Source organism: Lissotriton vulgaris, chromosome 9 (genome assembly GCF_964263255.1).
Source record: "Lissotriton vulgaris chromosome 9, aLisVul1.2, whole genome shotgun sequence".
Classification (NCBI taxonomy): Eukaryota; Metazoa; Chordata; class Amphibia; order Caudata; family Salamandridae; genus Lissotriton; species Lissotriton vulgaris.
The window spans coordinates 992,546,637-992,573,822 of NC_141697.1; the positions used below are offsets into that span (position 1 = coordinate 992,546,637).

Below are 27,186 nucleotides of genomic sequence, written 5' to 3' on the forward strand. Positions count from 1 at the left end.
CAGCACGACTCATCCTGGACATCCCCCGTCGCAGCCGCATCTCCGGACACCTGAGAGACCTGCACTGGCTCCCTGTCAACAAGAGAATCACCTTCTGACTCCTCACCCACGCACACAAAGCCCTACACAACCAAGGCCCAGGATACCTTAACAGCCGCCTCAACTATTACGCTCCCAAACGCCAGCATCGATCGACCGGCCACGCCCTCGCCGCTGTACCCCGCATCCGAAGAGCCACCACAGGGGGACTGTCCTTCTCCTACCTCGCCGCCAAGACATGGAACTCCCTCCGGACCCACCTCCGCCTGACCCAGGACCACCTCGCCTTCAGGAAGCAACTCAAGACCTGGCTGTTCGAGCAGTAGCGGACCCCCCCTCCCCTAGCGCCTTGAGACCCTCTGGGTGAGTAGTGCGCTATATAAATGCTTTGATTGATTGATTGATTGTTGCCAACACCAAGGCTAGATATAGTTTTTTGATATAACCTACATGTCTTTCGACGGATGTCACTCTTATATCTCTAGATCAGAATGTCGCCGTGTAAGATCTGTGCAATAACTGTGGAGAGACACACAGACCTCACATTTAATAATCTACAGGTGTTATTATTTATATTAGACACAGAAGTGTATCTTAGAGAAGCCTACTTACAGCGAACTCAAAAAGATGATAGGTCTCTTCATTGATATCACAGTGATTTGCAAGGGATGTAAAAACTTATTTCAATCCATAGGGTCCTAGTAAGATATTGCTATTATAAACCCAATTAGTCCTGAATGCGAAACAATTGTTTTATTAAACATCAAGGGACAACAAACTTCCTGGTTCTCAAAAAACATTGATGTTATAGATCTTTCTTACCTATTTGAGCACTATATCTAATGTGTTTGCAGTTCCTATATTATACTTCTTGTCAGTTGAGATATATGATAAGATCAACTTGTTGCAGACTACCTGTCCATTAGAACATAAGAAAACATGTGTTACTTAGAAGTACTACCAAATCCTTGCTCATAGATAAAAAAAGGGACACCTAACAATGCTAATTGTTGTGTATCTCCGCATACAAAACTTATCTTCATATGCCAGTGCTTTATTGCAAAACTATTTAACATACTGGGGTGGTATATCCATAAACACAAAGTAAGGATTATATCACGCTATAAGATAACTCATGTTTTGCATGGGAGTAGCATTGTCTCCTATTCTGAGTGAACCAGCATTATGTGTCTGTGCGTTCAGAGTACCAGATAGATTCATTTCATCACGGTAAGCAAACTGTAGCATTTAAGAGGAACTACCCTGGCTTTCTTACAAAAAATGCCTGGTATGCTACCAACGAACTTTCGATATTCTGAGACTTGAGATCTTATTAAATTATACTCATTGGTCCCATTAATACAACATATGTTGTATTAGTACAAACGGTAAACTGATCTGTCCTCAAGAGGTTTTAAAAAATAAGTCGGCCAGTAAACTAGCTATCTCGTGGCCGTAACAAGACTTTTGAATTTGCATTTAATTCCACCAAAACGTACAATATTAATGAATTTGTCAACTGTAACACTTGGGTGGCGCAGCAGCGTGTGCACTCGGTAATCAGTTTTAACAAGTTGGATTCGTGAACTCACTTCTACAATATTATTGTACCAAGCGTGCAAGAGGTGAAACGGTTCTGCTGGACCCTTTGGGCTTAAAGCAAAAATGGGCGCCCGGGAAATTTCCCCTTAGCCCGAAATGCATTGGGATGTATAATTGAACTTGTTTTCTTCGCGTTTGACTTTGTGAATATTCAACAAATTAAGAGAAGAACACTCAATAAATATCTATTGAGCAACCAATCTATGATGTCGACGCCTGTCATATCTCATTGAATGTTTAATAGATTGTTTACTGTTGTCTAATTATGCTCATGTTTTCGTAAAAATACTGTTTCATTGCATGTTTAATTAAGGTTTACACTCATTCGAGTGATAGACGCAGTGCACGAGGTTCCTGGGAAATTTCCCGGACGCCCATTTTTGGGTTGTAAATGCAACATCATTTATGTGGGCAGCACAGTCCGCCCACTGAAGGCTAGGATCCAGGAACACTGCAGAGCGATCATCAACAAGGACATCCAATATCCAGTTAGTGCACATTACAATGATATCCATCCTAATGATTTAACCTTTTGGTTCCATGGCATTGATCACATCCCACAGGATACTCGGGGTGGCGATCAAGAATTAGCACTTAGACAAAGGGAAGCAAAATGGAATTGCCGCTTAAAGGCAACCCAGATGGGACATAACACTGATAGGGAGCTCCATTACTTTCTTTGCTAATCCTGCCAACCATATACTAAAAAACACTCAAGTTTATCTGCATAAGAATCCATATGTTATAACCCGATTGTGCTTACCTCTGAGGGTACTCTGTATTTATTCCAACACAATTCCCATTTTTATTTCTTATTCTTAATTGTTACAATTTGTGGTTTGAATACACTGCTAACTGCAGTGTCACTGTTTTTATTGTCTAAATATTTTTGACGCTCTGTACTGGCATGTGGAATTTCTGGTATACGGATATAGGCATATTGTCTTCCTCTATCAGGTTACAATTTATTCATTTAAGGATAGATATGGAGGCTTGTTGAACCAGCTTAAGCGAAAAAGTTTTCATATTTGGGTTGAAAAGATATATAATAGCTGTGTGATCTTTCCTTGTCTTCTTCCCTTTCCTTCACTTTTTAATTTCTCATTTATCCCTGAACAATGGCGTCCATTTTCTTCCCCGAGGCTAGGCACCCACTAGTCACATGATGTTTGACTGTGTACTGCCTCCTGCTACGAGTTGCTATTGTTTCACATGACATGGCGTACGGTATATTTTGATATAATATTAGTACTTTGTGGACTTATTAGGCACAAAGGCACCTATGATTTCGGTGCAACCGGGGTTTTCTCGTTACTATTTACCTCTTAGCAACGGCGTCTACTTGCCGTCGAAGCCAGGTATACTCGGGTCACATGATAGGTGACAGGTGGGCGGGCCACGTACTGAGTGACGAGTAACTGGTATACTGTTTCCCATTACGAGCGGAGATTGTTTTACATGACATGGCGTGCGGCATATTGAGATATAATATTAAGGCTGAGTGGGCATTTTAGGTACAAAAGCACCTACGATTATGGTGCATCCGATGTTAACTACTGAATCAGTTTCTATACAATGGCGTCTGCTTCCAGTTGAAGCCAGGCAGACCCGGGTCACTTCATAGGGGCCCGGTGGGCGGGCTGTGTACTGACGTACGACTCAGGCATCTTTCCGGTATCTGTATAAAAACAATGGCGCCCAAAATCAGTTGCTGGACGCCTTTCCTGACGGTGATTCTTGAAGCCGACACCTTATCACAGGTACGAATATAATTTCTCCAAAGGGGGGGCGGGGTGGCCTTAGCTCTCGGGATGACTACCAGGCCCTTCTTAATTTCGCCGTGAGGTCTTTTTCAGGAATGAACGACGATCCTCACTACATTGCTTACTTCGGTGCAGCACTTTCTGCTTATGTTCGGTCCTGGTCGTAATTTGACCTACAACATTCTCCATACCGGGGATACAGATTGGTTGTTACTAGTCACACTATCGCCGTATTAAAGCGAGGTACGTGTAAACATTTTGAAAATTCCTTGTATAAATGCACAATAAATCATTATTAGGTATATTTTTTAAACAGAAAGGAGCACAACAGTTATTATGCTTATGTCGCATAACATTTATACGAGATTTTTATGTAGTTCTCTTTGGTATAGTGCACGTTGGCAATCTATATGCCTCATATATCCAATGGTGCATTATGAAGAATTATAGTGTGATGTTACTGCTAGCAGAACTGTGAACATTAATGCGCTTGATATTCCCCTTCCTCTCTGATTGTAGATACTTGGGGGGAGGCCTATTGGCCCATTTCTATCCATTTTCCTACTTTTTTACCTTGAGGACTTGAATAGGTAAGACTTGGCTCTTAGGATAACAGTGTGGGACTCATGGCTTTATAAGTCACAATAAGACCGATTCAGTTGACAATAGCTCGCAAAATCCTTAGCTGGGGATTATCCAGTATTTTCTATCTGGTCTCCTATTTGGCCAATACTGAAGAATATTGGACATTATTGATCAGCTTGGTATTTTGTGTCTTTTGTGGGTACTCTTGTATACCTCACTTTCTAGCTGTTACTTGTCTTTTTACTTCCTCTATAGTACTCGGACTGCAAGCGACTACTTTACTGAGTGGAGCCTGTAGTATACTCAACAAGGGGCCGCTATAACTTAAGTCAAGGTATATATGAGACTATGATATTTAAGATCTCTTATTGATGTCTAGGCAAACTCCTGATATAAACTATTGTGCAATGTATTATTACAAGAAAGCCTTTATATTGGGGCACGATGTCCATTGATCAATATTAGATCCAAATTTTGGACTTTGGTCATCGTAATTGATTTTATTGAACTTCTTTCATATTATCGCATGATTATTTGTTCATAATTAAATACTTCTGTTAATTTCACCTTTTGCTTTCCCTTGGATGCCACAATTGGTTAACCTAGAACGTTCTCAATCCGGTTCATGCACTTCTATCTGCTTATGATGATCGCCGTTTCGTGATAACATTATTTCGGTAAGCCCTAGTGTGCCATATTATGGGTTTTTTCCTCTCTAGAGGTTGCTTATTCGTCCTTTTAAACCTTGAGTTTCGGTCTTTCAAATTTCAGTTTTTTTCCTTCTGGTATCTTTTTCACTTGGCATCTAAATACTTACTTTACTGGTGAAACACTTCTTTTCCATAATGCACTCTTTTCTTCTTCCTTCTTTTTACTTCATGTTTTTTTTCGCTTTTCTTCTCCTTCACTTTTTTTAAGGAATACTGATTTAGATGTATCAAATCTGTTATCAGACTTAATGCAGACTATTTTCTTTTCTGTATTCTCACCATTTTAATGTTGTTTTCATCTGAAATATCCTGTAGTTTCATCTCAGGGATATTCGGCATGATTTTATAGATAAGTGTATTTACCATGACTCTTTATCTTGTGATTTTTAGATTTACTCATTTGTGTAATGTTTTGTTTTGTGACTTTTTTGGTTTGTATGTAATGAATATATTAATTTTGCTTGTTTGTTTTTTCACTTCTGTATATTTATGTATGTATGTGTGTGTGTGTATATATATATATATATATATCATGTGTGTAATTTTTACAGCCCTGACGTAGTTCCCAAGGCACAAAGGGAACGAAACGCGTTGGCTGTGCCCTTGCTTACAGAAAATAATATTCTGAATAAAGAAGAAGTTATTTATACATACTTTTTTCTACTGACTTCATTTGAGAGCACCTTCCTTTTTGGTTTTTTAAGGATTTGGTAGTACTTCTAAGTAACACATGTTTTCGTACGTTCCAATGGACAGGTAGTCTGCAACAAGTTGATCTTATCATATATCTCAACTGACAAGAAGTTGTATAATATAGGAACTGCAAAAACATTAGATGGAGTTCTCAAATAGGTAAGAAAGATCTAGAACATTGAGGTTTTTTGAGAACCAGGAAGTTTGTTGTCAATTGATTTTTAATCAAACAATTGTTTCCCATTCACGACTAATTGGGATTATAAAAGCAATATCTTATTAGGACCCTATGGATTGAAAGATGATTTTACATCCCGTACGAATCACTGTGATATCAATGAAGAGACCTATCATCTTTTTGAGTTAGCTGTAAGTAGGCTCCTCTAAGATACACTTCTGTGTCTAATACATTTAATTATCTACAGATGTTATTATATATGAGGTCTGTGTCTTTCTTAACAGTTATTGCAAAGATCTTACACAGCGACATTCAGAACTAGAGATATAAGTGCCATCTCTCGGAAGACATGTAGGTTATATCAACTAACTATATTTAGCCTTGGTGTTAGTTGGCAACTGAGCACTTACTAATCTATTTGCACTCTGTGTCATTTACTGGATTTTTACCTAAACCTTAGGAATTCTGTTTCTCTTATTTTTTCCACTCTCCTAGTTCTATGAAGTCTAAGACTAAGATATGGAATCTTGTAGTCTGTTTAGTTGTCACAACTCATTCTATAGCACACAAAGATAAGACTAAAAGTGAAACTATAATATTTTTGTTATAGATACAGCACAGGAATGTATGTACTTATTGTATTATTGCAGATATGAAGAACCCCTAATTTTATGTGGAATTTTATGTTTTTTTCGGCCCTGATGAAGGTGATAACATCTAGCTTTCACTGAAACGTGCGTAGGTCAACTACCAACATCTGACAACTCCATCTAAAGATGATGTCAAGATCAAAGATTAACTACAAAAGTGAAATAATGGACTGATGTCCTGTGAAAATATTTAACAAACGATACTGTTGTAATCGTTTTTTTTCTCAGATGTTGGTGCTCTATAGTATTACATTTGCACAGTATGAGAGTGTGTATGTTTGTTAAGAATGAATGGTGAGAAGGTTTGAATGACAGTATGATGTTGATATCACTTGAGTTTTTTATAATTGTCTTATGGGGGTCATTGGAACAACAATTGAAGGAATTGTGTTAGTATTTGAAGTCTTTTCCACTCTTTTCACATGTTTTTGTAATGATTTGTAAACTAATGTTTTTATAAAAAAAGACCAAAAAAAAGACAAATGAGAAAAAAGAAAAATGAAGAATAAGGTACTTTGAATAATAAAAGATAATTCAAATGGAAGGCATGTTCTCTTGAAATCTTATTTGGAAATTTGCAGTAGAGTTACATCCAACTGATACATTCGATAGGTCTGGTAAGAGGTTTTGTATATTTTGCATTTTTTCTCTTCCCCTCCTCTTGGACCTTTAAGAAACAGGGGGGACCTTAGCTTAGTAGCGATATGCTTTATTCCTCCATATATGATATTTTACTCATTTATTCGTTCTGCATTTCTGAGTAAGGAGTAGTTTCTGTCCTGTAACTCCAGTTCTGTAGTAGGGGTATCTCTGTTATAGTCATAATCTAGTGAATAGTCCCGCCCATGTGCGTGGACCCGGGCAATCAAAAATAATCTCTTAAATTGTCAAATCATGCAGGAACTGCTAAGACACTTGAGAGAATTTAAAGACAAATAATGCAGCCTATATCCACAGGCTACACTATCCAGTACTTCAACTAGAAATTCCACCAAACAAAACCACACACAACACAGCCTGCCCAGTTTCCTCCATAGGGAAACTTGCCTCTACCAGTTAAAGACTCTGGAATGATAGAGAGAAAGGCATGGACAGACAAGCCCCATAGGCTGCCATTATGTGGCTTAAATAGGATACTGTGCCTTTAAGAGAACTCTCCAGAACTTTCTCCCAGTATCCCAGAATGCACAGCAGGTCCCTTTTACTTTCAGTTCTTTTTGAAGGCGTAGCACGCCAGACCTGTAGAATTCCTTACATGAATATCTTTCTCCACCGGGGAGGAGGGCGGGCGCTTATGACTATAACAGAGATACCCCTACTACAGAACTGGAGTTACAGGACAGAAACTACTCCTACTGTAGTAGGGGATCTCTGTGTGTAGTCATAATCTAGTGAATAGAATGGCAAGCCCATCCCCACACCATGGCGGCGGTGGAGAGAAGAAAATCAACGCCACTATTGTGCGAACAAATTCCGCAGCGAAGCCTGCCCAACCTGAGCATCTGCCCTGGCATCAGTGTCCAGACAGTAATGCTTAGCGAAGGTATGAACCGACTTCCAAGTGGCCGCCTTGCAGATCTCTGCAATCGGAACATTACGGAGTAAAGCTGTTGTGGCAGCTTTTCCCCTGGTGGAGTGAGCCTTAGGTTTCCCCTCTAAGGTCTTATTAGCTTTTTGGTAACAACTGTATGCAGGACACAATCCACCTAGAGATGGACTGCTTAGAGGTAGCAAGACCCGTCCTGACCGATCCATAATTCACAAATAATTGGTCTGACCTGCGAATATCTTTGGTTTTATCCAGATAAAATTTCAACACCCTCCTAACATCCAGGGAATGGAGAGACCTTTCCGCTGGAGATGAAGGATTCTGAAAAAACGTAGGCAACGTTATGGTCTGGTTGACATGAAAATCAGAAATAACCTTGGGAAGAAATTTAGGGTGAGTATGCATAACAACCTTAGCAGCATGAAATACAGTAGAAGGTTCTTGGCAACACAACGCCTGAATTTCCCTCATCCTGCGGCCCTGATGGCCACGAGGAACGCCACCTTCCAGGACAGGTGCTGCAACGAAGCCTTATGAATAGGTTCAAAAGGCTCTTTCATCAATCAGCACCACATTCAATTCCCATGAAGGCGAAGGAAGCCTGACAGGAGGGAACACTTTCTTCAAGCCTTCCAAAAAGTCTTTGATCACAGAGATCTGGAAGAAGGAAGTCTGTGAAGGGCATTTCCTGTAGGCAGTCAATGCAGCAAGATGAACCTTAATGGAATGAACATTAAGTTCAGCCTGCGCCAAATGTAGAAGATAAGGAAGGATGACGTCTTCCTTGCACGTCGTCGGGTCATAGTTCTTGGACTGGCACCAGATACAGAACCTCTTCCACTTGTAAGCATAGGAGGTCAGAGTGGAAGGTCTCTTAGACTCCTTCAGTATGTCCATACAATCTTCGGGCAGATTCAAATGGCCAAATTGCACTATCTCAGGAGCCATGCCGCCAAACTCAAAGACGAGAGGTTGGGGTGCTACATCCGCCCCCCGAACTTCGTGAGAAGGTCCGGCCTGCATGGCAGCCGTATGTGAGGAAGGAGAGACCGGTGAAACAGGTCCGTGAACCACCACTGTCTGGGCCATTCCGGAGCAATGAGCATCATCCGAGCCCTGGACCGGGCCAACTTGATGAGTACCGCCGGAATCAGGTGAATGGGTGGAAAAGCGTACAGAAAGCTGTTCGACCAGTTGATCCATAACACATTTCCCAGCGTCCCCTGCTGGTAGTACCTGGAGGCGAAGTCTCGGCATTTGCTGTTTTCGGCGGTGGCAAGCAGATCGACGTCTGGAGTCCCCCAACTTGCGAAGACTTCTCCTAGTACTTCGTCGTTTATGACCCATTCGTGGTTTTCCTGAATCAGTCTGCTCAGTGCGTCCGCCTGAACATTCTGCACACCTGGCAGATGGGTAGCCGTTATCATCAGTCCTCTGGCCAGAAGCCAGTGCCAGATCGCCTGCGCCTCCTGTGACAGAGTGCGTGATCTCGAACCCCCCTGCTTGTTGAGGTAATACATCGTGGTCGTATTGTCCGTCTGTACAAGCAGAGAATTGGTCTGAAAGGACGGAAGAAAGGCCTTCAGTGCTAAGTTTACAGCTCTGAGTTCCAGGAAATTGATGTGATACGTGGCCTCCATCGGGGACCACGTTCCATGAATTTGTAGGTTTCCGGAGAGCGTCCCCTACCCGTGGAGAGAAGCATCCGTCACGACAGTCTGTCTGGGAATGTCCTTGTGGAAGGGAACCCCTCTGAGGAGATTCTCCTCTGAACACCACCACTTCAGTGACTGAAGAGCATGCAGAGACAGTCGCATCTTGTCGTCCCAAGATCCTTTCCTCTGATCCCACTGGTCCTACAAGCACTTCTGCAGCGGTCTCATGTGCACTCCTGCAGCGGTCTCATGTGCAGTCGTGCGTGTGGCGTCAGGAAGATACAAGAGGCCATCGATCCCAGTAGAGAAGACACCGTCCTCACTGTTATAGATGGAGTGATCATAAGAGCCTGAGCCTTCCGAAGGAGTGACAATCGTCGCTCCTCCGAAGGAGACACGCTTGCTGACAGCGTATTGATGGAGGCTCCCAAGTACTGTATGCATTGGACCGGAGTCGGGACAGACTTGGACATGTTGATGTGCAACCCCAGCTTGTTCAAGAGAACGCACGTCTTCTGGAAGTGTGCTCGAGCTTCCGAGAAGGAGGAGGCCTTGATCAACCAATCGTCCAGGTACGGGTAGACAAACACCTTGATCTTCCTCAGGTGTGCTGCTACCACCGCCATGCACTTCGAGAACGTTCTCGGCGCAGACTTTAGTCTGAATGTGAGTACCGTGTATTGATAATGATTGGCGCCGACTTGGAAACGCAGGAACTTCCTGTGTTTGTGTGCAATGGGCACATGGAAGTACGCATCCTGTAGGTCTATAGAACATAGCCAGTCTCCCTGTTGCAACTGAGGATAAATCTTATGCAACAGCATGAGAAACTTCTCTCTGCGAATCCATTTGTTTGCCTGTCGCAAGTCCAGAATGGGCCTGAACTCGTTCTTGCCCTTTTTGCGAACCAGGAAGAACCGGGAGTACAGACCTCTTCCTCTCTGAGACAGAGGTACGTCTTCTATCGCCCTTTTCCTTAACAGGATATCTGCCTCCGCCTGGAGCTCGCGCAGCTGGAACTGCGAGCTGACCGATGGAATTGCTGGAGGCGGGCTGGTGAACCGAAGACTGTATCCATTGCAAACAATATTCAGCACCCACTTGTCTTGAGTAATTTGTCTCCACTCTGCCAGAAAAAATTGGATGCTTCCCCCTACCTGAGTGGGTAACAGATCCGGGGGAAGTAAGCGCTCAGGGCCTAGACCCGGCCAGGCCTTTGGTTGCTGGTGCCGACTGTTGGCCGCCTCTGCCCTTCGGGCGTTTCTGGAATGGCTTACGGAACTGCTGTTGTTGCTGTGACTGTCCCGAAGCTTGACCACGTCCTCTGCCCTGTCCACCGAACCGCTGTTGGAACGTGCAGTACGATTTCTTCGTCTCTTTGGGCTTTTCTAGACCCACAGCCGTGAGTGTTTCGGCTCCGCCTTCATGCGGGCCATTTCATCATCCGCATGTTTCCCAAATAGGGTTTCCCCAGAGAATGGGAGATTGGCAACCCTTTGCTGTGCGTCAGGTTTCAGTGACGTAAGGCGGAGCCAGGCATGTCGTCGTTGGTTAATCCCATGGCAAAAGCCATGCGCCGCCAAGAGGGACGAATCTGATGCAGCGCTGATAATCTGATTCGCTACCAGCATCCCTTCATTTAACACTTCCTGGAAATCTTCCCTCTTCTCCCGAGGTAAGTGTTCCGCAAACTGCTGGAGGGAGCCCCAGAGGGCACAGTCGTAGTGTCCCAACAAAGCCGTGGCACTCGCAGCCTTCATAGGGGTCGCCGATGTTCCACACACTTTCCTTCCAGCTGAATCCATCCATCTAGACTCTTTGTCTGGGGAGACTGTGGATGACGGGGTGGCAGCATGCTGTTTGCGGGCCGCCGTCACTATCACAGAATACGGAGGAGGTTCCACTCTCAGAAAAGCCGGATCCGAAACAGGGGCCCGGTATTTTTTCTGTAATCTCGAGGGGGCCGCCTTAATCACCGCCGGGGTGAGAAAAAGGTCCATGGCCGGTTCCTCCAGGCCCGGCACCAGAGGCAGTAGAGGACGAGACAGGTGTTTCTGGTGCAGTGTCTCCAAAATTACCCATGTCTTGGGCGTGGGCACCATCAAGGAGATGCCCAATTTGGCTGTGCCTCTTAATAGGACATCATGAAACGCCACCAGATCATCAACTGGCGACACCCTAGTGTCCGGCGATCCCGACAAAGTGGGAGAGTAGTCCCTGGTCCCTGAGGAGCGAGAGCGAGACCTGTGCCGCCTACGGCGGCGTCTCGACCGCGCGGATGACCTGTTGCGTGATCGCTCCCTCCTTCTGGAGCGAGAGAGCGACCTCCCGGTCCGTGGCCGCTGCGCAGGTTTCTGTGGATGCGTCTTCCATGGCCTATCCTGGGGTCTTGGTCTAGGAGTCCCCTTAGGTGGTGTAGGAAGAGGAGGTAGTGACACTGATCTTGGTGGAGGAACAGGAGGTATCTCCGGCGTAAGGGCAGGCCCATGCGGCGGGAGCGGTGGTGGTGGCTCTCCTGAGGGAGGAAGTGGTGGGAGAGGAGGGTTGACTGGAGGATCCTCCTTAGGTACAGGGGGAGGCGGCGTCTTCGGCCGAGGTGGTGTATATACCACCGAGTACACCGAGCTCGGTGACTTCTTCGGAGGAGGGGACAGCGAACCAGCCCCTTCAGCAGGTGATCGCAGTCTCCGGCGCCCTCCACCAGACTCAGCGTGACCTCTGGTGCCAGAACTCCTTCTGCGCCGCTTCGGGGAGTGAGAATGACTCGACGCCGACCTCTTTCTTCTCGACTCCGAACGTCGTTGTTCCGGTGTCGAATGTCGAATCCGCGACTCCGGCGTCGAACGTCGCCTTCGTGACGTCGACCTCTTCTTCCTCGATGCCAAACGCCGCCTCTGCGACGTCAATCGTTCCACTCTCGACTACTAGCGTCGACTCCTCCTCGACGCCGTCCGCTTTCGAGGTCCTTGATACCGAGGATCCCCCTCGACGCCGACCGTCTTCTCGACGTCGACCGGCGGTATCGCCTCGACGACGAGCGCCGACGCCTGTGTTTTCTCCTTCGACGCCGATAGATAGACGTTGACGTCGACGACGAAGACTCCGTAGACAGTGGTTTCGACGGAGGCCTCACCAGGCTCTTCGACGTCGAATCTTCACGCCGTCTCGACCCGGAGCCCCGGGTAGATGGGGAACACACCGTCGTCATCCCTCTCGATGTTGTCGATGCAATCGACGGAGACCGGGACCGTTCGCTGGTCTTCCTGCCTCTGGGGAGCCCCCCAGAGACCTCAGCAGAGGCAGAGGGAGCCTTCCCAGCCTGCCCAGACCCACCTGCAGCCTGCAGTCGTCTCTCTTCTAGGCATTGAAGCCTAATCTTCAGCCTTTCCCTCAGGGTCCTTGCAGAGAGGTTCTGGCAGATGTCACAGTCTTCAGGGACATGTGCTTCAGGGAGACAAATAATGCAGACATCGTGTGGATCAGTCTTGGCCTTCTTCCTTCCACATGCTGGACATTTGTCGAAAAGAGAAGGCATTTTAGGCCATAAAAAGCCTGAACAAACACACAGGAGAGAAGGGAAACACCAAGAATATAAATTGCAAACACTTTTTTTTATCAAAAAGTGAACTTAAATCCAATATAAACCCTTGAAAAGGGGAGAGCTCAATGCCAGGGTCCTGTTAGCAGGAGCTGGAAAAAAGAACTGAAAGTAAAAGGGACCTGATGTGCATTCTGGGACACTGGGAGAAAGTTCTGGAGAGTTCTCTTAAAGGCACAGTATCCTATTTAAGCCACATAATGGCAGCCTATGGGGCTTGTCTGTCCATGCCTTTCTCTCTATCATTCCTGAGTCTTTTACTGGTAGAGGCAGGTTTCCCAATGGAGGAAACTGGGCAGGCTGTGTTGTGTATGGTTTTGTTTGGTGGAATTTCTAGTTGAAGTACCGGACAGTGTAGCCTGTGGATATAGGCTGCATTATTTATTTTTAAATTATCTCTTAAGTGTCTTTGCAGTTACTGCATGATTTGACAACTTAAGAGATTATTTTTGATTGCCGGGGTCCACGCACATGGGCGGGACTATTATGACTATACACAGAGATCCCCTACTACAGAACTTGGTATTATTATATCACTTCAATGAACTAAGTTAAGAATAATGGAGGGATTTATTACATTACTATATTGTTATTTAACTACAGATATAATGGTTTAATTCATGCATTTAAGTTGTATTGGGATTTGTACTTTAACACTTTGCACCTATTCTTTCTTCTATTTTCCTCAATTATCTAAATGTTCAACCTGAATTATTCAATTATTTATTCACTTATTTATCTTTCTTTGTATATAATTTATTAGCAAATAACATTTATTATATAGGTTTTCCCCTCTTATTTTAATATTCTTATTTATCTATTAAGAAATGTTAGATAGCATTATTGGTATTGTAATGAACTTATAGGAAATGTTAGTAAAAAATTACAACACAAACACACGGTCTACGTCCAGTCTCAAGACATTGTAAGTGCAGTAAAGCCAAAAAGAGAATTTGGTCTGGAGTTTGTCATTATGAACTACACAGCACCATAACGGGTTTACTGATTTATGAGAAGTTTGATATCAAACTTCTCAGCACATTAAACCCATACTGATGCCAGTGTGGGATTTTATGCCAAATGCACTCAGAGGGAATCTTAAGAGATGCCCCCTGAAAAACTACCTAACTGGTATCCTGACTCACTAGCTGCTCGCCAGCTGCCACCCCAGACATGTTTCTGGACCCCTGGGTCGAGAGCCTCTCGCTCTCGGGGTCCTGAAACAACTCACATCCTGGGTAGAGGTGCCAAGCCTCCTCCCCCAGGATAGGCAGGGTCCATAAAGGGGAATCTTCAAATGTTTGCCACCTTTGTGAACTGACCCAGCCATTTGCTGCTCCCAGCAACTGGGGCCCAACGGTTCTAACCCCTCTTTAGGAGGGAGAATCAGCAGGAAAACCAAAATAGGAGGAGAGCTGTGCCCACCTTTGCCTACCTCACCCCTCAGGGGGGCAGGCGAGGCGAAGCACAAATAATCAGAGGGAGTCTATGCCTCCCTCCAACTGGAGTGTGGCATAATAGGGGGGTGTACCCACCGCAAGGGAGGGACCAATTTGTCCCAACCTGTAAATGTAAAATGTAAATGTAGGTGTACTTATATAGGGCAACCTGTCACCCAAAGGGCATCCTGGCGCTTGCTTAGGGAACCCGTCCTGGTATTCCCCTGTGAGAGGCCCCGGCAGGGTGTCCACAGGGTGAAAGCCAGGCATCCCGCCGCGAGGGGCCGTAGTGGAGATTAAGCAAGCTATTACCCAGAGTTGCAGAGTGAGACCCCGTGAGTCGAGTAGGCACCGGAGCGAGAATTATCGAGGCCGTGGAATTTTTGAGCCCGAGACCCCCTGAGGCGGGGAATCGAACCCTGGTCCACGGTCGATCCCAGCTTCCGGGTCTGCCGCCTCTAACCACTGAGCCACACTTCCTGTACCTACCTGAAACGCTCCTAAATGGAGTATTTAGGGGCAACCCCGAATCTTGCCTCCTCAGTCAAGCAAGAAGGCCTGAAGAGCTGTGCTGAAAGAATGAGGAGGATACAAACTGCTTTGGCTCCAGCCCTACCAGCCTATCCCGACCTCTACCTGCTCCAGGGAAATCCCGGCGTGTCCTGCAGCCAGCAGCCCCCCAGAACCCAGAAAGACCTGCCTTGCCTTCCCTACAAAGACTTTGTCTCCCATGAGCACCGGACTTGTTCAAGAATCAGACTCTAGCTCCGGCCAAATCTGTGAGTTTGCACCACTCTGCAACCCACGCCTATGGCCCGAGTTAGAGTGTTCCACACCACAAGGAGGTCTCCCCAGCAATCCTGATCTGAGGTTGGTGATCTCTGACCTGCCTTGACTCTCCAAGCGAAGCCTGCAGCCTCTTTCTGGAGGACCCCCTCAATCGCGACCGGAGTTGGTTAGAAAACCCGACTCCTAAAGACAACCCTGCACCAGACGTCCCACGGTCTTAGGTGGCCTAACGGTCACATATATTTTTCACCGCATGCTACACCAATGTGTAATCTGGCTCCAATTATTGCAATTCTTGCTTTATTTACCACACTAATTCACACACGAACAACCAGACTTAACACCCTTGATCCACATCGATAGGATTAATCATGTTTTTACCGCATGACAAAGTAAATGCAGTTTCGTTTCACTGATTGTAACTTTTTGTTTTATCTTCTAATGTACACGTGAAAAAACTGAACGTAACACTCTGGAATCTCCTGTACTTACCTTTATGCATGAACACAAAAGCAAGATATGAAGTGAAGTAGATATGTGCAAAATATGTATTACACATGAGTTTGAAATTGTACTCGATTACTTTTAGGAACTACACAGCCCCTGAGGAAGGGCGATGCCCGAAATGCATTGGGCCACAGGGCCATTTGCCTGAACATTATGATGAAAATAATGTAATGAACTTACTATAAAAATAAAGAGAACAATATCAACTACAAAAGACAATTTTATTGAAATTATTTGAAAAAAATCAAAGAAACATTCTCTAGAGTGCCCAGGAGGGATACTGATCTCAAGGGAAACAGTGCAGCTCATATCAACGGAAGGTGTCCCAGCATCCCCAGGAATCCCAACTTACCTCTCCAACCGGTGGTCGCCACCAGAAGATCTTCGTCCCAGAGTCTGCAGTCTTTGTTGCAACTGGAGAATACCTATTGAAAACAGGGCACCCAACGCCCAAACAGCACCCTGCACCCAAACCACCCCTGCGCCGCTGCGGGTGTACTTTGGGTGCCAACTCTGATACCCCTTTGCCCTGAGCCCAGCATCAGGAGCTTTGCTCCCACAACCTTGCACTCTGCACCCGGCCGCCCTAGTGTCGCTCAGGGTGCTTTTTGAGTGCATCCTTGGCCCTGGGGAACCCTTATTCGAACCCCAGAAACTCATCCTGCAAGACCATTTATTTACCTGCAAACCGATAACCTCATTATTCTCCATAGGATTGCATTGACTGTGTTGAGGGTGTTTGCATGGAAATATATAGAAACTTTTGATAAAAACTGTTTTACCTACCTTTTATCCAGGCAATGTCCCAGTGTATATCTAGGCATTTCACACTGAGTACAAAAGTAATCCAAAATTAATTTCAAGTGTATGTAAATATTTTAAAAACCTGCAACAGTCATTCGTTAAAATTCCATGGTTACATTATGTGTAACAATTTTTTATTAACATGGGAGTACAAGAATATTTTAGTACCCTGGATTCTACTACTGTAAGCTCAAAATAAAATATTTGAAACCTTTTTTCTGATTATAGATGCAACTTAAGGGTAGCTCAGAAGGAATCTCTGCTGACAGTTGTGCAGTACACAATCTCATTCTCCACGATGGTATTGGACTCATATCTAACCTGGAACTGTTCCACTCACCATAGATTCTCTCTTACCTGTTTCCGTCTGGGTACAGTGCACTCTCTATTGGCTTTTCCATAACAGTGCCGTTGGTTTGACTGTGCACATGTTTTTGCACCGGTTCTGCTGATGCCTACTTGGTCAATATTATAACAATTGGTTCCTTCGGGTGTACCACATTTCTTTTTACTTACTCATAATTGTATGTAGTATATAAGATAAAGATCAGAATCCGACACCAATCATGTATTTATGCACTATTTTATGAATTATAGTCACTCATAAATACTCTTTGTAAATTTCAAGATAGGTTGTACAATAAGTGATAAAAAGTGCAAATTTGTGACATTTAGTGCTCAGTGCTGGCGGCGCAAAGGTGATCAAAGAACTATACAATAAATATATACAAGAAAATACTAACAGTAATTTAACTTGGTCTGCACAATCTCAAATATACCACTGTATACTACATTTGTCAGTTTTAGGTACAGGATATTGATAAGACAGATCCAACTATTCGTCGTTTCGACCCTCTACAAGCGCACGTGAGGCGTCAAACACGGGTCTTCATCAGGACTGGGGTTGGGGGACAGCCTTCATGTGAACCCAACCGGGTTCGAGGTGGGGCTTGAACAGCTTGAACTGCGTGCGTCTGTCGGCGGTGCGTGGAGCGCTCCCCCGACGGTTATTCTTGTTAATGTACAATGCCCACTTTTATCCTAACTGGGTATTGGAGTAAATCTTGTACCCAGTCGTGGTTCAGATAACGAATTGCAGAACCAGAGATTTATGTGGTCAAAGTCCCACTTCACTCCAGAAGTATTTTGAAAACTATGCCGAACGCTGTAGGAGAAGCCTCTTTCTACCCAGCGTGGTCCCAACTCCGTTCAGTGAACCGGCGGTACCCAGTTAGGATAAAAGTGGGCATAGTACATTAACAAGAATAACCGCCGGGGGAGCACTCCACGCACCGCCGACAGACGCACGCAGTTCAAGCTGTTCAAGCCCCACCTCGAACCCGGTTGGGTTCACATGAAGGCTGCCGCCCCCCCCCCCCCCAGTCCTGATGAAGACCCGTGTTTGACGCCTCACGTGCGCTTGTAGAGGGTCGAAACGTCGACGAATAGTTGGATCTGTCTTATCAATATCCTGTACCTAAAACTGACAAATGTAGTATACAGTGGTATATTTGAGATTGTGCAGACCAAGTTAAATTACTGTTCATATTTTCTAGTATATAATTATTGTATAGTTCTTTGATCACCTTTGCGCCACCAGCACTGAGCACTAAATGTCACAAATTTGCGCTTTTTATCACTTATTGTACAGCCTATCTTGAAATTTACAAAGGGTATTTATGAGTGACTATAATTCATAAAATAGTGCATAAATACATTTACATACATACATACATTGGTGTCGGATTCTGATCTTTATCTTATATACTACATACAATTATGAGTAAGTAAAAAGAAATGTGGTACACCCGAAGGAACCAATTGTTATAATATTGATTAACTGCCCAGGTTCCTAGGGATACTGGGTTGACCCCATTGGAGATTTCACGATGCCCACTTGGTGGCAGTGTTACCATATGTTGGCAAAGGAGGGCTCTGTTAAAAGATAGTCTAGGAGACTGACAGAAACGGGCTTATCAAAGACAACCTTACTACAAGAGTCTTACCACACACAGATTTAAAAGTAGATATCTGTAATTTATTTTTTGCCCTTGCCGTGTTGCGAAATTCGCAATTGTTGCAGTTTGTGAAGGTTGAAAACGTTCCAGCTTTTCCGTTGCTTACCAGCGCAAATTGTGTGTGTTTTTATACATTGAGGACATTTTCATGCTAAGTAAAACAAGCTCTTGGCATTGCTGTGGGGGGGCGGGCGGGAGCGCATTGGCGGGAGAGCAGCAGCCTTTGATGTGCGAGCGAGTGGGAGGGAACACCATATGGGGTGTGAATGAGAAGTGAGGCCAAGCGCGCGCTGGCGTAGCGTCACGGTTGATTACCTCACATGCATTGGGGACAATCCTCGCTGGTTTCAAGAGCTTGTTTTGCCTACAATACTCTCGAAGAACAACGCATGCGCGTTGGTTCTACGAGACCTAAAAACTAATGCCAACACAATGACCCAAATGCAGTCTATATACCTCAAAATAAGCCAGAGTGGAGGAAAAGGGCAGAAAATACAGTGCCTTTAAAAACATGCTGTCTCACTGAACATATTGCACACTTGCCTCATGTGTCAGGCACTTCTCAATCAGCTGCAGGTAACATGTTATATTCTCCTCGTCTGGTCGAGATACCAGTAGCTGTGTACACACTGCAGAAGAAAAGAAACTAACGTCAGTAGAAGTTACTCATAATAGTGAGTTATACTTGCAGTTTTAAAGCTCTACCCTGTAACTAATATATTGAGAGGCCCTCTTCCTACTAGAGACATGAACATATTTTGCACATGTTAAAATCAAAAGCAAGCCTGAAAATAACAAATACCGCTTCAACCATTAGCGATACCGAGATAGTTTTCCCTTGCCTTCATCATTGTTAAATTAAGAAACAAGAAACAGGGGATGATAGAGTGGTTCTTCTTACGTAAGGGCATTTGTGAGCTCAGTACAAAAGTTATTATGGTGATTTTCAGTTTATACAAACCAACCAAGCAGAGCACTGGCCGGCCCTAGAGCAGGTGCTCAAAGTCTACTGTCGAGAAAAAATATATGGGACAACCCACATGGCAGATATCAAATTCCAACCAGCATGATCACTCTTAGGCATGTTTGAATCCAATCTGAACTATTCCTCTTTTCAGGAAAACCTGATAATCCTATTTTACTCACAGATGAAGCCTTAAAATACCCTTGCTTCGCACCAAAAACCTCTTGAATGCTAGATCAATTAACAAAATTGTCTTAACTTCTGGGATCTAATATCAGAATCTGGTCACCACCTACTATCTGGGACAGACATGGCTAAGAGACCACACATCACCCACTCTGCATAAAACAATCCCTGCTGGATGTAAGATACTCCAAAAGAATCAAACATAGAAGACCATAGATGAACTAGCCATTGTCCACAAACCAGATAGGATACTTAAAGGCCTGAATTTGAACCATTAGTTATCCAATACTCCCCTTTCAACAACATTCATTTGTGCATTCCTCTTTTTAGTTTTAATGCACATCACAGCACACCATTCTAACTGGCACAATGAAAAGGTGCTACTGGTTTGAAGTACTTCAAACTGAATACAAGTTCTAAACACACAAGAATGACTGAAAAAGTAAAAGTGAAAAACATGGGTAAAGTACTGGGCCCACTACTTAAGAGAGAAAATCCAAATTTGTCTGGAGCACACAATGTTGTTTCAAGCACTTTGTATCACATATAGTTGAAATAAGATAACATTTATTCAAGTATAGTGTTTAAAACATAATGGACCACAAAATGTGTGTAGAAAGTCCAAAATGTTAAAATATAGCAAAAGATGAGATACTGCTATCTTATGTTCTCTGGATTAAGGATCCGGATACTAGCATTCCTTACTGAGCAGTCTATAAACATGACATACCTGGAGAAAAGCCTTATTTTTTTTAAACATACAATTACAACTGGATTCGTTTTTTTCTCATTTAAGTGGTTTATAGGAACAGTATACCTCAGTATTCAATAGTTCAATACAAAGGAGTTATCTTGTCTCCAGTTTTTTGTGCACTTTAAAAAATGCGACTTGAGTTCCCCAATAGCCCTAAAGAAGTCCATGTGACAAAATATGCAATGGCTGTATCTAACATTTATCGAGTGCAGATGTCTTTCATGATACCAATATCTGAGCTGTGACTTAGTTGAAAACATACTAAAGATGTCAGAAGATCATTGCACTGGTTGTACTCTGCTTATGCATAGAACATATTTAATTGCTGACAGAATAACCGTGTCGCATTTCTAACTGTATTTTCAACATTTTGGGCTGTGTAGGCATGTTAGATCTATAGTCCAAATTATGCTTTAAACACTATACGTAAGGAAAATGCTACTTACCAGCATGCATCTGTTCTTGGCATGTAGAGCTGAAGAGTTGTACACCTTAGCATTAGCCCAACACCAGGTGGCGTCTAATGCTAAGGTGTACAATCTGCAGCTCAAATGCCTCGAACATAAAGATTACCATTTTTGAACTACATGCGATACACTGGTTCCATGTAACATTGTGTGCTCCAGACAGATATGGATTTTCACATTTAGGACTGCTTTTAGCAATTTCCTCACATACACGATAGAGTAGTTTGTTGTAGCACCAGACTTACTTTAATTAAATTAACTAGTGACTAGATTATTTGGGGATGTTACGGGTATTTTGTTTCTACTGCTGCCATTGTGATAGTCCACCACTAAAGTGTACTTCTTCGTAGGAATCATTGCTCATTATCACTCATTAAAACGCTAAAAAGCCAATTGCTTAAGTGAATTGTCCCAGTGCACAAAGCTATATGCTGTTGTAGATGGAAGCAAAATATTAATGACATCAATGGATGAGGAGCTCCTATGAATACATTGAAGTTTTATTCGTGCATTATGCATTGCACAAGGCAAGTAAGAAAGCTAAAGCCATCTCTAGAAAAGAGCTGATAAATTTTTACAATGTATGTGTCTGCCTTTATCCAAAGGGAAGACACTTTAGAAAATGCTTTAGCAATCCTGACAGTAACAGGGGTTCATCTTTCAGTTGCAAGATGCGATCAACTTTAGCACATATCTTGACCCCCTAATTAGGTAGGAGCTGGAACAATTCCAGGAACTGGGCTTCCAACGTTAAAGTTGAGCACATGAGTTTTTGGTAGATTAGGCTTATAGCCAGTACCAGCTCGCAACCTCTCAGCCTCAAGTGACGCTTGGCCAATAGCTAATAAAGGATCAGTTGTATAAATTGCAATGTCATCAGCATATGCATTAATTTTGATTTAGATCTTGTTAAATACAACCAGCCTAATCTGTTGATTAGCAATAAGTAACCTTAGATCGGGTTTAATATAGATGGCAATTATCAAGGGGATAATGAACAGCCTCGATGCGTGCCCTTACAGATGTTAAATAGTGAAGAGCTATACCCATCCAAGACTAGCCTCGCCACAAGGGATCTTATATAGAGACCCGACAAGATTAAAATCGGCCACCCATACAGACACCAGACTTATCTGACCAGAGGAAAGCCCATGGGACCCAGTCAAAGGCCTTCTCTGCATTCAATACTACAATACCAACCCAAATGCCAATTGATTTTGCAGCATCAAAAACAGCAACTGCTGAGTTCATATGGCTATTAGTGTCTCTGCCCAGGACAAAGCCATGATGTCCCCAACAACATGTATTTGTCTTAACACGTAGTTACAGCATAGAGAGGGATTCCATGTTCTACGATGTCAGCAAATATGGATCCACACTGTGTGCATTGTTTAACCGCATCGCTGCGGCGGTTATTTTTCTGCTGTGCGGCTTTTTTCCAAAAGCCGTGTTACATGACGAGCTGAGCTCGTCATCCGCACACGACCACCGTGGCTGATGAAGAGCTGTGCTCGTCATCAGCAGCGAAGGGGTTAATAAGGATGCACCACCCCTACTGGAAAGAACACTGTCATGGTTTAGTGCTACTCATTTGCTGGAATGCTGATAAACTTCATTGGAATATGTTTTGTAGGCAATCTAAAAAGGAAACTCATTATAGCAACATCAGCACAGTTTGTTTTGCTTGTGTACTGATATGTGTGGTGTCAAGATGTGTGGGTGCCAGGGAGAGATACCCCCAGTTAATAAGATAGGTTGTCTGAAAATGCTAATTAACTACTCTATCTTAGGTCAAGTAAGCTATATTGGTCTCAGACTGTGTACGGTGTAGCCCACAGAATCCAGCCATTTTAACGAAGCAGCATAAAAGGACCTTTCGATTAGGATCACTATGTGTGGAAACTGCCCCAGAAACCACAGCATATGTTTTGGTATGTTAATGGAACCTCTAGCTAGGATATGGAATATACTGTGCCGATTCTCAATCCCTCAAAAACTGAATTCCTCCTCCTATCTAACTCCCTCTCCCCGCCTCCTGTTCAATCCTGGATGGATCAGCTGAATCTACTCAACAGTAAACCCATCATTGTCGACTGCGCTAAATCCCTAGGTGTCATATTTGACAAAAGACTCAACCTAGTCTCACACATCAACTCCATTGCCAAGAACATACGTTATCAGCTGCACCTTATGTGGGGGATTTGTGGGTTCTTCCCGGAGAAAGACCTAAAAATCTTGGTCCAATCGCTAGTTCTCTCTAGACTGGATTATTTTAATTCTGTTTTGACTGGCCTTCCCAAATCTCACCTCTCACCCATCAAATCCGTCCTCCATTCAGCAGCTCGTTTCATTTCAGTGTCCATCGAAGTGACCACATCATTCCTATCCTGTCTTCTCTCCGATGGCTTCCAATCGAGGCAAGAGCTATTTACAAAACGGCTTGCATCACCCACAAAGCCTCGCTATCTGGCGAATAAACTGAAATTGTCTGGAGGCTTGAGACCTTCTCGAAATGCTGAAAACTTTCTGCTTCAAAAAGGAAAAACTGATGGCTCAATCGTTCTCAGGTAATGCGGTGAGAATCTGGAACTCGCTTCATCTATCGCTCTGTGTCACCACCTCCGTCCGGATCTTCAAAGCGGACCTCAAATTTCTTCTATTCCAAGGACACTTTCAGAACTAAGTCTTTTATTATCAGACCCCGCCAGGAAGTCAGTTAGTCATTGTAAATTGTTTATATTTATCTATTTTTGTATATTCCTTGCTTGCTGTGTTTGATATTGTGTTCCTCTTGTACAGCACTCCGACACCTTCGGGTAAAGTCACCGCTTTATAAAAATGCATAAATAAAATACACTAGCTTGCCTTTACCTCAAAGAACGTGTTGGTATCGACCCCATTAATGGTACTCATGAGTATAATGGTCATTGCCGCCTCCCCCAAATCATATACGGACATAGGGAGGTGAGCAGTAAGTGGCTGGTATCCTCTCCCAGGACCAGCCAGTTCTCCTGCATCCTGTTCCAACTTTGCTAACAATGTCTCACGGACAGGTTCTACATCCGGACTTGAAGTCACTGCGATTGACAGCGTGGCTCCTGAGTTCAGAGAGTTCCAGGGTTTAGATCTCTCAGGGGAATGTAGAGACATTCTGGCTCAGGCTCGAGCCCCTAGTACCAACAAGACCTATCGTGCTAAATGGAAGAGATTCTGTGTTTGGTGCCGGAAGGAAGGTTTACACCCATATACTTCTTATCCGCACAAACTCTTGCCTTACATACTTTCACTGGCGAAATCTGGATTGGCTCCATCTTCTGTAAAAGTCCATCTGGCAGCCATCTCTAGATTCAGACGTTCATCTTCAGGTCCTTCCCTATGGTCAGCGAGGATTATCAAACAATTCCTGAAGGGTTTATTGAGGGTCTTTCCTCCAGTCCGGCCGCCACCACCGGCCTGGCATTTGAATCTAGTTTTGTCATCTCTCATGAAAGCCCCTTTTGAGCCTGTTCATAAGTCTGACCTTAAGTTTCTTTCCTGGAAACTGGCTCTTCTCTTGGCCTTGACATCGGCTCGAAGAGCTCCAAGCTTTCACGATTGAGGAACCATTTCTCCAGTTTAAGAATAATGTTCTGATTCTACGGACGAATCCTAAGTTTATCCCGAAGGTACCTTCGGAATTCCACCTAAATGAGCCGGTAGTCTTGAAACCATTCTTTCCACAGCCTTCTACACCCGCGGAAAGAACTTTGCACTCTCTGGACATTCACAGATGCCTGAAATTCTACCTGGAACGAACGAAACATTTCAGAAAATCTTCACAGCTTTTTGTTTCCTTCAGTGCTCCACACAAAGGATGTCCAGTTTCTAAAGCTTGTATTTCCCGTTGGATTTCCAGTGCTATACAATTTTGCCACCAGGCGGCTGGGAAACCTCTGCAGCGAGCAGTTCGTGCTCACTCTACCAGATCAATGGCTTCATCTGCGGCTCTATTCGCAGGAGTCCCTATCAAGGACATTTGCAGAGCAGCAACGTGGAGCAGTGTCCACACCTTCACCCGCCACTACTGTTTGGATTCTTCTGTGAAGGAGGATGCGGCAGTGGGCCAAGCAGTTCTGAGGAATCTTTTCCAATAAGTCGGTGAGCTTTCCTTTCTATCCCGCCTTCCTATTCGCATATTTTGTATTGCTGTGTTCTTGTCGTATTTTATGATCCTAATGTGTTTCTGCTTTTCTGATCAGAGATGTATCACATTTTCAGGTTCATATGTGGCAAAATATGCTTTTTCTGTTTACTGCTGGTTACTCTGATACAAAGCATGGGAATCTATGAAAGTTCCAATACTGGGGCAAGAAAACAAGTTACTTACCTGTAACTTTGGTTCCCCAGTATTGGTAACTTTCATAGATTCCCATGCGTCCACCCACCTCCCCTGGGAAAGCTCAGTCTTCTGGTCTTGGTGGATAGCTGTTCACAACGGCTACGAAAATCTGAGGCTCTGAGCTTCTCTCAGGAAGGTTCTATGGGGTGAGGCTGCTCTGATTGGCTACTGCAGAATTTTGGTCTCTTTTACAAAAAGAGGTGGATAAGCTACAAAATGAGATGAGGCCTAGGCCTATTTTTTCACTTTGTGCTTACTACTATGGTATTTTCTATTTACCAAGGCTCCCATTCCGACGACGGGGAATGATACAAAGCATGGGAATCTATGAAAGTTCCAATACTGGGGCAAAAAAGAGAATACCTTTCTCTATCCAATGGAAGGAATTAAGGTATAAGTCAGTCATCTCCACTTTAAGTACGACTATCTTGACTTTACAATTAAAACCAATAAAAGGTACAAAGTAGGGATCCCGCCACTCAAGAGCCACTATGAGCCAAAAGATGTATGCAGGGCTCTCTGCTGATCCGCAACATGACCACTGAATGTTTCTCTCCAGAAATGTAAAATATTTCCTTATCACCTCCTTTGTCAGATATAAGGCTACAACATAAGAATGTATACATGCATGAGGCATTAAAAATAGTGCATGACTGAGCAACATCTGTGCTCAGGAACAGGATCAATAAGACTGCTGAAATTTATCAATGGCAAACATTAATATTACAATCATTTACCAACTATACACACAATTCAAAACCACCAGGAATCAAAGGAATACACTTCCACAGTATGAATTAATTAGTGTACAAACATTTCATGTTGACCTAAAAGGAGGCAGGGATCCCTAGTGAAAAAGGGTGATAATTCATATTTAAGATATCAAGTGGTAAGAGGAATACAGCAGAATCGACGTATGGTCTGGACAATTTAGTTAGATGTAGTTCTTTCCAGAACTAGGGGTAAGTCTTGAATTGGCACGCAGAAAAAATGTATTATCTGCGATAATAACTATTCTGGTGGATACCTCCAGATTTCTGACCTGTAGAACAACCCCAGGCGTCAGACTGGACCTGGGAACTTCGGAGGTCGCCAGTAGAGGGTGCTGGATCGGTTGGCACTGGGATTGACTTCAGATTATGCCACCGAGCCCATGTAGGGCCCGCCTGGCATACATACATTAGTTGCCCTCGGTTTTTTCCAAGACTTCGATGCAGGAGGTTAGAAGGACCACCGAAAAAACTTTTCAGTGTCAAAAGAATGCATAAGGCTATTTTATCAATCTGTGTGTAGAAATTATCTATCAAATGGGGAAGTGGGTGGGTCAGTGAGGAATCTGCAGCTAGATAGGGTATCCGCCCGTAAGATAATTTCCACAGGCAAGTAACTTTCTTTTCTGATCAATACTTCAATCTGCAGATTTCTCACCTGTAGGAAAGATTCCACAGCAATAACCCACCTAGGAGGAGGGTTGATGGATGATTACACAAGGAAGTCCTGTAAAAAAGAGCTGGCGAAGTGACCATGTCTTCTTAGTTTGGAGTCGAGACAACAGTGCTAAGCAAATGTGTGCAGGGAGGCCCAGGTTGCTGCTGTGCAAATGTCCAAAATTGGAACCTCCCGCACAAGAGCATAAATGGTAGATTGGGCTCTGGTGGAATGAGCACGGATCCCTTCAGGTGGTTCTTTCTTGGCCGAGGCATAGCAAGTCTTAATGCATGGAAGTATCCATTAGGATTGTATTCTCTTCTGAACCGCCTTCCTCCTTCTTTGCATCATAGTAGCCAATGAGAAGCTGATCATCCAATCTGTGTTCCTTGGTGCCCTCAAGGTAGCAATGGACTGCTCTACTGGGTTC

General features: G+C 43.9%; 1 protein-coding gene across 4 annotated transcripts in view; it reads right to left on the bottom strand.

Annotated features, from left to right (window-relative positions):
* SAMD4B (sterile alpha motif domain containing 4B) overlaps positions 1–27,186 on the bottom strand; it is a 1,107,967-nt gene that overhangs the window by 463,609 nt on the left and 617,172 nt on the right. For all 4 annotated transcript variants that reach the window (XM_086938873.1, XM_086938871.1, XM_086938870.1 and 1 more), the window contains exon 8: positions 19,123–19,208. In XM_086938873.1, the coding sequence (XP_086794999.1) occupies positions 19,123–19,208 (86 nt within the window). The remainder of the gene's footprint in view (positions 1–19,122; positions 19,209–27,186) is intronic.